The sequence below is a fragment of the Mizuhopecten yessoensis genome, unplaced genomic scaffold (genome assembly GCF_002113885.1).
Source record: "Mizuhopecten yessoensis strain PY_sf001 unplaced genomic scaffold, ASM211388v2 scaffold4839, whole genome shotgun sequence".
Taxonomy (NCBI): Eukaryota; Metazoa; Mollusca; class Bivalvia; order Pectinida; family Pectinidae; genus Mizuhopecten; species Mizuhopecten yessoensis.
This window is the reverse complement of record NW_018405747.1, coordinates 1,364,252-1,377,240: the sequence shown is the minus strand read 5'-3', so window position 1 is coordinate 1,377,240 and position 12,989 is coordinate 1,364,252. Positions and strand designations below refer to the sequence as shown.

Here is a 12,989-nt window from a genome sequence, read left to right as displayed (position 1 = left end):
ACTGTTGAGACTTGTGTCCGTCTGAAATCAGCAGTATATACTTTTGATACTTGTGTCGCTCTGTAATCAGCAGTTTATCCTGTTGATGCTTGTGTCCGTCTGTAATTAGCAGTATATACTTTTGATACTCGTGTCCGTCTTTAATCAGCAGTATATATTGTTCATATTTGTGTCCGTCTGTAATTAGCAGTATATACTTTTGATACTTGTGTCGGTATGTAATCAGCAGTATATCCGGTTGATACAGGTGTCCGTCTGTAATTAGCAGTATATACTTTTGATACTTGTGTCGCTCTGTAATCAGCAGTTTATCCTGTTGATACAGGTGTCCGTCTGTAATTAGCAGTATATACTTTTGATATTTGTGTCCGTCTGTAATTAGCAGTATATACTTTTGATACTCGTGTCCGTCTTTAATCAGCAGTATATGCTGTTGATACTTGTGCCCGTCTGTAATCAGCGGTATATCCTGTTGATCCTCGTGTCCGTCTGTTATCAGCAGTATATCCTGAAGATACCTATGTCCGTCTGTAATCAGAAGTATATCCTGTTTATTCTTGTGTCGGTCTGTAATCAGCAGGATATACTGTTGATACTCGTGTCCGTCTGTAATTAGCAGTATATACTTTTGATATTTGTGTCCGTCTGTAATTAGCAGTATATACTTTTGATACTCGTGTCCGTCTTTAATCAGCAGTATATATTGTTCATATTTGTGTCCGTCTGTAATTAGCAGTATATACTTTTGATATTTGTGTCCGTCTGTAATCACCAGTATATACTGTTGAGACTTGTGTCCGTCTGTAATCATCAGTATATACTGTTGCTACTTGTGTCGGTCTGTAATCCGCAGTATATACTGTTGATGCTTCTGGCCGTCTGTAATCAGCGGTATATCCTGTTGATGCTTGTGTCCGTCTGTAATTAGCAGTATATACTTTTGATACTTGTGTCGGTATGTAATCAGCAGTATAACCTGTTGATACGTGTGACCGTCTGTAATCAGCAGTGTATCCTGTTGATACTTGTGCCCGTCTGTAATCAGCAGTTTATCCTGTTGATACTTGTGCCCGTCTGTAATCAGCACTATATACTGTTGATATTTGTGTCCGTCTGTAATCAGCAGTATATCCTGTTGATACTTGTGTCGGTCTGTAATCAGCAGTATATCCTGTTGATACAGGTGTCCGTCTGTAATCAGCAGTATATCCTGTTGATACTTGTGTCCGTCTGTAATCAGCAGTTTCTCCTGTTGATACGTGTGTCCGTCTGTAATCAGCAGTATATCCTGTTGATACTTGTGTCCGTCTGTAATCAGCAGTATATCCTGTTGATACCTCTGTCCGTCTGTAATCAGCAGTATATACTGTTGATACGTGTGTCCGTCTGTAATCAGCAGTATATACTGTTGATACTTGTGTCCGTCTGTAATCAGCAGTACATACTGTTGATACTTGTGTCCGTCTGTAATCAGCAGTATATCATGTTAATACTTGTGTCGGTCTGTAATCAGCAGTATATCCTGTTGATACTTGTGTCCGTCTGTAATCAGCAGTTTATCCTGTTGATACGTGTGTCCGTCTGTAATCAGCAGTATATCCTGTCGACTAGCTATGTCTTACATTGCTATAATGTAGAAAATTCACACATGAATACTTCTTCAACGGACGGGTCTTTATTGTTTTGATGACGACACTTCAATTGAACGTTACAATGATCGGTGCAAAATGTAGTAGTTTTCTCTTGTGGATTGTCTTATGTTCCGTCTTGGTTAATCAACTTAAATGTAAAAAATCATCTAAATCATTTTTGCTTTCTCGGGTCCATATAACAACATATTCACCTGATTCTATAAGCACGCTTCATTGAATTTTGCTTTGACCAGTTGGCTTTTATATTTCCTATGAATGCAAACTGAAAGTAATTCAATGCTTAAATAATGTTGAATAGAAACACTTTACTACATCTTGTGTACGTCTGCAATCTAGTGCACATTTTACGGTTTCTAGCCAGATATGGCTTCACGGATTTTATCCCAGAATACCACATTACCTTGCTCATCATCCGGGTACTCTATGTATGAGTCTGATTCGATGACGTCAAGGACGTCCATTGGAATCTGTCGGCGGGGGAGTTTTTCATACAGAATCAGAAACAGCACGTTCTCTTCGGCACGCGTGTACACGCTCTCCATTCGCGCCATGTTGAACTCGAACATGCACCAATAAGAATCGAGATAACTGTTGGTGATGATTGCAACTGTTTTGCGACTGTTGCTGATGGCGTTTGTGATATTTACGGCGATCTCGTTTCCCGGGAGGAAATCTCTCTGGTGGAGACAGAGGCGTAAACCATGGTTGGTCTCGAGGTTCTCCACAATATCATGTATTACGAAAGAACTATTTGAATCCGAGTATGATATGAACGCGTCGTAATTGTAGTGAGAATCTAGCGTGTCCCTTACAACTACGTAACCTCTGTAACGGTTCTTAGCCATGTAGTAGAGGTAGCGAAGCTTCCACCGAAATCTATACCCCACACCCCCGATAACGACCGACACACAGATCACTATGACCACTAGCGTGCCCACTATGATACCAACATAATCACTACAATCCCTCTCGAGTCTAGCTATAATGTTTCCTAAATCACCAAATGATATTTGGGTTTCGTTTGTAATTCTACAATCATACGTTTCAATATTGATGAAAAGGCTTTTTCGTCTGCTAACCCACTTGAGGAAATCGAGTTTATTGCAATCACAGCGAAGAGGGTTTCCCCGCAAGTCCAGTGTAAGGTTAGTTATCTTAGTCATGCGATCTACAGCATCCATAAAGGATTTTGAAAGAACAATCAAACGATTGTAAGAAATATTTAAGAGCTGCAACTGATACATGTGATCGATTTTGACGTTCCAGTCGGTTAATTGATTGAAACTGAGATCGATTTGTCGTAAAGCGCTGAGATCGCGGAGGACTCCCTCGGGTAGGCGGTCTATCTTGTTGTGAGTCATATTAAGTTTTTCGAGACTTTTCAATTGTTTTAAAATATCGCTAGTAGCACTGTTTTTAAAAACTTCTCCCAAATTATTGTGACTGACGTTAAGGGTCGTCATATTTGGGAAATCCTCAAAGAAGTGAGTGGTCACGTGTCCACACGAGTTATATGATAGGTCGATGTACTCAACACGGTGCAAATTACGAATGGGGCCTTTCCAAGACTGCAAAAGGTTGTCGTGTAAATCAAACTGCTTTATTATATTCCGTTCCATGAAATTAAAGTCTCCAATTTCACCTCGGAAGGAGCTGCTATGGCCATCAATAACCTCTAAGTTTCGAGGCAAATATAAACTAGGCCGCCATTTACCATAAAACTTCAATGATCTGGGTTCCTGGCTCTCATTCTTCGTTTCCTTTGGACATCTCCAGTCGAAACACTGCTCCAACATTTCCCCAACAGACCCGTGTGGACTGAATTGTAAACTGACATCTAAATATTTAAGAGAATCCAAAAAGTGCATCGCGAGCAGGTATTTACCCAACGTGAACTTGTTTCCGGCAACGGAAAGCAGTTTGAGCGAGTCCGGAAGATACTGCATCATTGTGTCCTCGACCAACTCGATTCTATTAAAGTCCAAGTACAGTTCCTCAAGGCGGGTGTTATTCAGGAGCATCAAATCCTCCTGGAATAGGAATGTACCAACGCCATACGTACAATGCAGTTTGTTCAGGAAGAGTTTATGTATGTTTGTGGCTTGTAAATCGTACGTTAGATTTATGAGAACATTAAATGTAAGTTGATTATTCCCGGACAGGCTCAGAACCGTGAGATTCGGTAGGGATCGAAATGTCCCATTGTCTATGTACACTATCTTACATGTCGACAGGTCAATATCAACGAGAGAGGATACAACTCCTTCAAAAAAATCTTCCGTCATATGGTCAATCCAGCAATGACCATTTCTGCCGGACAAATCTAGTGTGGCCAGTTTCTTAAGCGGTGACAACACATCGCCGAGACGCGCGTTCTTCAGTCCGTCCATTTTAAGTGTGGTCAAACCGAGTAGGGAGGAAATAGCGTCAGGATAATGGAGAAGATCTGACCCGCTTCTTTCATTATTTCCCTTGATGTTAAGAAACGTGAGAGATGTTAAACAAGAAAATAGGTCTAGTGTATATATTGATGGTGAATAGCTTAGGTAGTTGTCGCTGAGATCCAAGTAGGCGAGCTTGGCCAGATGATCAAAAGGATTGCCTGTGAAGTTGGCGAGTCTGTTATTTGACAGGTCGAGGTAGAGTAGATTTTGTGGCAGCTGATCTGTGTTGTTCACTACGGCAAGCTGATTGTACCGCAGGTCAACAATGCCCACCGTAGACAGGAAGTCGGGGATGGCTGTCAGGTTGAGTCCGGAGCAGTCTGCCACCTGTATGTCATTCGACTCGCCGCACCAACACCGGGCCTCGCTCGAACAATTAGACGACATATCCAGTTCCCGCCCATTGTTTTGGATGTTCACAGTGCCAAGTATCTGTGAAAGTCTGGTCGCATTGTATGTACCTTCCCCAACAACGAGCTGGTAGAATGGTAGCGATACAAACAGTATCCAGTGAAACAGGCTCGCACAGTCAAACATATCTGTAAAAGAGAAAAATCAGTATATAAAAGTGTATTTATTATTTTTGAATACGATTAATCATACTTTTGCATATCAATAGTATAACAGGTATTACTAGGAATTAATTATTACAAAATATGTGTATCGTTGTATTACGTGATATGAAACATCTGTTAAAAAACCAGGAGAACAAAATTGCATTTCAAGCTCAAATCAAACTCAATTTACATGAAGCCCTTTGAAAAATGACAATGGTAATAAGACCAGTGTTTCGGATGGGTTGGTGTCCTCCTTTGCTTTGTCGACGACTACCATCATGCTATTCTAACTCCGACCTAGCAATGACACATCCTCAAAGTGAAAACCACGGTTATGACAAGGACGACACAAGGCACACTGATTAACATATTAATATCAGCATCGGTAACCTTACCGCTTAATGTTTTTATTTTATCTTGGTTTACGTCCTCCCAACAGCCATGATCATATGCAATTAGGCATAAGGAATAAATTGTTTCCTTATGGGATTATGATAGCGACCATTGCCTATTGTATTGATTCACCTGATTTCCTAAACTGCCCTCCGTTGACAATATGTCCGTCACCATTCGACATACGGAAATCGAGCAAGCCTTTGTTGAATATTGCATGAACTGCGACATATAAACACCGTATGTGAGAGAAGCTGAGAGGTTACTCTCAAAAGGAAAGAAAAGTTCCCGATCTGAAAATTGATATAGTAACGTTTATCATGCAGTAGAGATCACCTTTACTAAGCCGTCCCTATTGGTTATGTGGCACGCGCAGTGTCGTTGATTTAAAGACAAGGAGGCTATATACGACTGACTTGGTCAATACATTTTCTTGATGTATGAGGATTTCACATCACAGATATATCTGAAAGCGAATTCGGTAAGTGCAACCGCGTACAACAAACGCCATACATACATCCAGCCGAGAAAGGGGCACTGCTGGTATCTGGGGTAATTTAATATGTTTAAATAATTCAGTTTCACAGGCTGAATACAACATAGAAACAATTGTTGATTTGATTTGCCAGATATAGTTGACATTCTTCAAAAATACAAATTAACATCGTATATATGTCAATATGCCGAAGATGGAAACTATCCAGCACGACGCGAGTGGAAATACATCGTGAAGGCAGTGATAGATATACGCAAAAACACACTACTGAAAGCAAGGATGATAAGTGATTGTGATTTTAGTCGTTTTAAAAATATGCATTTGACATAAAGTGAACCGTATGATTTGTTAACGTTATAAAACACGGACAAGAAAGTTATATTAAATATTTGCAAAATGATAACCTGCCCACCATTAGAACATAGTAAAATATGTAGCAAGTGCGGGAAACCCTTCCATGACGTAATCAGGCATTTCGTCAAGAACTGTTATGTGACATTCATTTTAAGAGACACTTTCATGGATAAAATAATAAACTACTATGGTGTTCAACCGTATCTGCTATTGTCTCAAATGGCAGAAGAGGAATTTGTAGTAGCTCTGTTCAAAGGAACCATAGACAATCATGATTTTGATAACAAAACTGTGTGCGGTGAATTTGCGCAATACAGTGCTTATTTCCTTTGGAAAGCAGCACAGATATATTTCAACGCTGCAGACCTAGTATAATGTAAACTTTACGAGATTGAATGTACCGGGCCGTGAATGATTTTGTAAAGCATGTTTTGAGGGTTGGCCAATTAAGTTTTTACATGTCGGTTACACTATCTATGTAATTGTAATTATTTAGAACGTACCTAGCAGCTCTTCTCTAAATTGTTTCAATCTTATTTTGACAAGTTTTCTGCCATGGGACCCATATTGTACTGCAGTATTCCAGTTGCGGGCGTATATTTGTGTATATGCAAGTTCAAGATTTTTTTGTGTTGATATTGTCTGTTTTTACATTTCTGCGGATAAATCAGAGCGTGTTTTCTGCTTTGTTTCTGATGCTGGTGATATGTGAATTACATGAGAAATCAGATGTGATGTTTAGGCCTAAATACTTTGCTGATTTTGTGTGTTTTAGTTCTTTTCCGTGTAGAAGGTATTTGTGAATGACAGGGTTTCTTTTGCCTAAGACAGTTATAATATCACATTTATCAGTGTTGGAGTCCATCAACCACTTCTTTTTCTCAGATTTTTAGTAGATGTATGTCTTTTTGAAGAGTTTGTGAGTCTGATTCAGAGGAGATGGCGTCGTCAGCAAAAAGGCGAACCTGGCTTTTAATTGAATTTGGTACGTCATCAATAAACATCAAAACAAATAGGGGCCCAGAACCGAACCTTTCAGCACACCTGACAGAACTGGACAGACATTCGATTCGATAAGCCCTTTTTGGCTACGATTATCTAGGAAATGTTTAATCCAGTTAATCATTTGCGGGTTAATGCCGAAACAAGAAAGTTTGAAAATAAGTCTTTGGTGGTCCACTTTACCAAAGGCATTGGATAAATCCATAACGGCTATATCGGTTTGTTTCCCATCAGCTAGGTTATTGTAGATGTCAGTAGTGAAGGTGACAAGTTGGGATTCACAACTGTGTTTGGAGCGAAAGCCGTGCTGGAGAGGGTTGAGAAGGTTATGAGTATCTAGATGCGACATGATGTTTGATCCGAGGGCGTTTTCAAAGACTTTGCTACGTATACATGCAAGAGATATGGGGCAAACATTTTGTAGGTTATTTTTGGCACCTTTAAAGCATTGAATGATATGTGCTGTTTTCCAATCTGCAGGGACATGGCCTGTTTGAATGAGCTGTTAAAAATGTCTGCTATGATGGGTGAAATTTCGTTTGGCGAGAACTTGTCAGGGTCTATAGCGTTGTTTGGGTTGATATTTTCCAGAAGTTTGGAAATGCCTAGAGCTGTACATGTGATAGTTGGCATTGAACTTTTAGCGAGATTGGATGTCTGTTCACAGAGATGGGAAAGCTTTAGTGGTGATGGTTTGGTAAACACATATTGAAATTGCTTGTTTAGAGCTTCCGCTTGGGCCTTAGTTTGGGTATAGGTAATGCCATTAACGTTTAGAATCGAAATTCCAATGTTTTCTGTTTTCCTGCTTTTTATAAAAGACCAAAAACAAACGTTTGCTTTGTTTGCTTGGTAGGTCTTTGTTTTCTGTGTCAGTCACTACAATTTGTTCAAGATAATGCTAATATTGTTTTCTAAGTTAGTTTCGGATTTCGTGTTTAAGGGACTTCATGTACTGTTGCATGTTGTGTCTGATGCTAAGTTTACGTGTTTTAAGTTTGTGATGTAGCCTGTCCCGTTTTCTGTTGAGCTCTTTTATATCAATGGTTTTGACATTTTCAATTAAAGTTATCTTTCAGATAGGACCACTTTAGCTCCACAGAGTATAATTTGGTGGTGACTGTGTATTGTTTAGCAAGAGACGAGCTTTCGTTATTGATTGGACCCCCGTCTGCTTTTTTGTACATATATATATATGACGGATAGATTTCGATTTTCTACCATGTATAATTTTAAGTTCTTGAAAAACAATGTCGTGATCCAAGGAACGAAGAACTGGAGGTGTTTTTGTTTCATGAACAAATGATGGTTGATTTAGAAGGAAAATGTCCAGGATGTTATCTATTCTAGTGGGAATCTTAACCACTTGTTCTTGGTTGAAGTCGTTGCTAAGATTAAGAAAATATGAATAGACACCGCTGTTGTGTGTGTTGGAAGTTGATGCGTTTTCTGACCAATCATATGATATTTTGGAATATCAAAATCACCAAGAACCCAAATGTGACTGTTCCTTGATATCTTTTGTACAGATTTCTAAAGTTGGATAAGGCTTTCCATGTCGGTCTCTTGTGGTTTGCAATATGAAGCAATGTAAATGGATTTCATACCTACGATGTTAATTTTTGCCCAGGTTATTTCACAATTTGTGGTTAATTCTAGCCTATCCTCCGAAATGAGATTTTGTGAGATAGCTAAAAAAACCACCCCTCCCTTTTTTCTGTCGTTTCTGTAAATATTTAATAAATTTGGAGGGAATATTTTGGCAGTTTGGATTTCTTTATTTAACCATGATTCAGTGCCTACAATGATATCAGGATTTACTTGATCATTGCAATTCTGGAATTTTGTTTTTAATATATTGGCAGTGAATGTTCACAATGGTGAGTCGTTGAGTTCTGTTTGTCGGGTTTTTTGGACCTTGGTGGGTTAGGCGAGGAGGTGGCTTGGGGACGGTCACTAATATTTGAGCATTTTGAGTAATTTGGAAAGGAGCACTTTAGACAGTGCCAGGTATTACAGCTATCAGACAGCATATTGTTAGTGTCTGTGCCCATACCTTGGCAGGATATGTGGAACCACCGGGGGCAGTGCTCGTTTCCGCATTGGATACCCTTATCAATCCAAATGACTTCCTGGTCACAATATCCACAGTCATATCTGGTGTTATTGTGTAGAGGGCCCGGATTGGGGTTGATGTCCGATGGCTGATTAAGAAGGAGGATGAAAAGATAAAGAAGGATCAAATTGTGCTTATTTTGTGGGTTCATGTTTTTTTTTTTGATAAGTGTTCAGAAAATGGATAGGGCTTGTGTGGAACACAGTGTTGCAAACTGGATTGGAGTTGATTATACTGTGTGTTTATCAATTACCAGAAGAACTGGTACCTGTATTTCTAACAAATTTAGTGTTGACTGAGGGGAATACAGGATGTATATTTGGGCCTTCACTGCAAATTTGGTCGGAGCTGCCCATGATCATGGGGCGGCCTTGAGTCCAACTAGTCATTTATCGGGTACGCAAGTACCACAATGTACAAAGAGACGAAAACAACATACATGGTGCTTGTTACTGTAGGCGGTACGTGAAGGGACCCATGAGTGAAAACGATACAAAAAAATACATTGTTAGAGAAAACGATGTTGGGTTATATCTTCGACCTCTGTGCGATCCAGATGCACTAGATGGTAGAGGACTTGCTATGCCAAAGGATGAACACATGATATTGTACTCGCCAATTGGTACAAGCAATGCAATCGGAAGTTACACTTTGTAAACACTGGTAGTATTAGTGGCGTGCACAAGGCCAACTATTTGCACTGGTACAAAGAAACACTTATTACAATCCGGAACGAGGACGGAATCGTCGCCCATCAATGAGGTTTGATATGGGAACAAAGCAGTTTTTAAATAGTTCGAGCTGAAGCTCAGGAAATAAATATTTCCTGCTTGAAGCTTGAAATACGTGCGTAAACTACACTGTATGCTCATTAATATATACATGCATATTTGTGGTGTAAAAATAAAACATTTACTAAACATATAATGTGTTTGTTGTTAACAAAATTTGACCGATTTGACAACCCTAATAACGAATAATAAAAACCATCTAAGGCGTTATTGGCAATAAATATAACTATAACTAGAAATTGTTGGCTAATAATTTGACGGACTTTTCACTGTAAGGACTGATTTGGCATTCTATTAATAACCTGTGCAAGTCTACAGTAAATGATTGAGTAGTGGGGGATTCCCGGAGTGCGAAATGACGTCAGAGAAAGACTGGATAATATAGGCAGCCAATGACCTTAGTTGTAACGAATGTAGTCCGTAAATGTCGTCATATAGTCCGTGCACTATGTACGTCAGGACGATTTATTGAAACTATCTTTGTGTCTAGATCGGTTGGGTTTGCCACGCCAAAGAAAGGCTGATGTTTACCCACTGCAATAGAGGTGTAAACTGTCCACATTTTTAAGATTGGGAGTGCGTAGTAATCGATGTAGTATTACCAGCGTGTATTAGATGTCTTGATATAAATCAAAGTACTGAGAGTATTAAAAGCACTTGACAATCGCACAAAAATGAAAACGGTTTTTGACTTTCACCTTTGAAATTATATTTAGAGTAGGTCAAGGTCGTTCATTTGCACACACTTTAAAGCCCTTCATTCAAGCATGCTTCTTTGTCAAACATCGTTACCCTGGAATTATTGGTTATTCAGAAAAAGTGGTTTCAATATTTTTACATATATGACCTCTGTGACCTTGAAAGTCATTCAAGGACAATCATGTTTTCAAATTTGATAGTCAATCATGTGACCATGTTAGGTATGAAATAGTAGGACTCTAGACCTTGTAGAACTTTATAAGAAGTTTTTTGAAGTCATTATCTTGAAATAGCACATATGAAGTTTTTGACCTTGATTGTGACCTGGATAGTTGATCAATCTCAACCATTTTTTCAAACCTGATACCCCGACATCTCAGAATCTTTAATATTAAATATCAAGACTCTACACCTTGTGGAACTTAAGTAGAAGATTTGTTAAGGTTGGTACCCAATATTTTGCATTTTAACTTTGCCCCTAGCGAAAACCGGAAGTTAACATTTTTTGTAAAAACAGTATGAAAGAAAAAGTTTTCTCTTGCTTATCTCCATATGATATCCAAAGATGAACCTCGTGTTTGATATCGTTAACGAAATATATTGGTATAGGCTGTTAACCAATCAGAGTTCGTGGCGACCATGTTGGAATATTAATTGCTCCAAAGGTAACATAAGTTCGTAAGGGCCCCTAGAGGAATATATGTACCAATTGTGGTTAATATTGCCATAGCAGAATTGGAGAAGAAGATCGTGGAAGTTTGTAAAAATAGTGTCGGCTTTTCAAAAAGATCAATAATGAACACGCCATAGGACGTTAACGATAAATGCTACAGAAAAACTAAAGACATCAAATTCATCGGAATGGCATTCTCCTTTGATCTGTAGAAGAATTTTTTTAAATCAAATTAAGATATGAAATTATCTACAAATAGCATACTTTCATAAATTCTGTACAATCAACGCTTTTCGAGTTATAGCGGTTTCAAAGATTTTAACATATGACGTCATGGCGGCCATATTGGATTTTTAACCTACTTCAAAATGTTGCTTGATCATCTTCAGACCTTTTCCTACAACATACCAAAAAGACTACAAACCTATCTTTTACCAATCAAAAGATACAGAATTCACAAATTAGGGGAGAAGAATAATAATAAGAAGAAGAAGAAGAAACATAACAAAAACAATAGGGCTTTTCACCAGTTGGTGAAAAGCCCTAATAAAAACTAACTTGGGTGTAATTGGTCGTACATTTGAAGGTGAATTACAGTTGTACCTACCTGGTTGTCGCTCTGCCAGCTTCGAAAATGACACAAAAACGTATAGATTACCGCGTACCGGCAAACTTCCTTGTGCTTACGTTGCTGTCTCTGTAAACTGTAGTCTGGTTTGATATCAAGGGCCAGGGTTTCCTGTCACTACGACACCCACTGCTATATATAGGAAGTTGTTGTTTGTTTTGTTATCTGTTCGATTTGGGGATCGGTGGGGGGGNTCATATGCCAATCGAGAAAATATCTCAAATACATGCTTCTATCTCGGGTCCCTCCTTGCTTACTCATTTGTTTTTAGGTCACCTGAGACAAAGTCTCAAGTGACCTATTGCGATCGCCTTTTGTCCGGCGTCGTGCGTCGTGCGTCGTCCGTCGTGCGTCGTGCGTCCGTAAACAATTTTCGACTTCTTCTCCAAAACCCCTGAACCAATTTCGATGAAATTTTGCTGAAACCTTCCATGGCCAAAGGTCAACCACAATTCGTTAGTCAAATACTCCTCATAGATGGGGAAGGGGGGGGGGGGGGGGAAACTTTACTATAGTTTATATAGGGAAATCACATTTTGGACCAGCATTTGTTTCATTTCCATTGGTATTAATTCAAACTTGGTTAGCATTATCAGTATTGGATAGCAGTTTGATGATATGCACAAATTAGCACTGACTGACCCCCAGGGGCTCATGAGCGTGGCCAGAAAGGGTCAAATTGACTAAAATTTCAAAAATCTTCTTCTCAAGATCCAGATATGGTAGAATCAAATACTCTTCATAGATGGAAGGGTCTTAATGTGTTTTACCGAAATTGTGAATTTCATGACCTTGGGGTCTCGCGTTTCCCCCTGGGGAGGGGGTAAACTTTACTATAGTTTATATAGGGAAATCACATTTTGGACAGCATTTGTTTCATTTCCATTGGAATTAATTCAAACTTGGGTAGCATTATCAGTAATAGTACAAAAGTACCGTTTCTGGCGTAGGGTCATCCGGTGCACTCCCCTATATAATCCTTACCACCTCCCTGGCACCCCCCTAGTGGCACCCCCTTCGGCAGGGGGGTACCGATCGATGACGTCACGGGGGTTCTCATGTATTTGGGTTTTCCCTGACTGCATCTATGTATAGGGACAACCTATATACGAGGGGATACCGATCGATGATGTCATAGGGTGTTCTCATGTATTTTGGTTTTTCCTGACTGCATCTATTTGTAG

The 12,989-nt window shown here is 39.3% G+C and overlaps 1 protein-coding gene across 1 annotated transcript; it reads right to left on the bottom strand.

Annotated features, from left to right (window-relative positions):
- Positions 1–1,039: 1,039 nt before the first annotated feature.
- On the bottom strand, positions 1,040–11,971 carry LOC110449935 (toll-like receptor 4). Its single transcript, XM_021497117.1, has 2 exons — positions 11,785–11,971; positions 1,040–4,635 (listed from the first exon to the last, which is right to left on the bottom strand). Exon 2 carries the CDS (start codon positions 4,631–4,633, stop codon positions 2,006–2,008), a length of 2,628 nt encoding a protein of 875 aa, XP_021352792.1. The 5' UTR covers positions 4,634–4,635; positions 11,785–11,971; the 3' UTR covers positions 1,040–2,005.
- Positions 11,972–12,989: the final 1,018 nt, after the last annotated feature.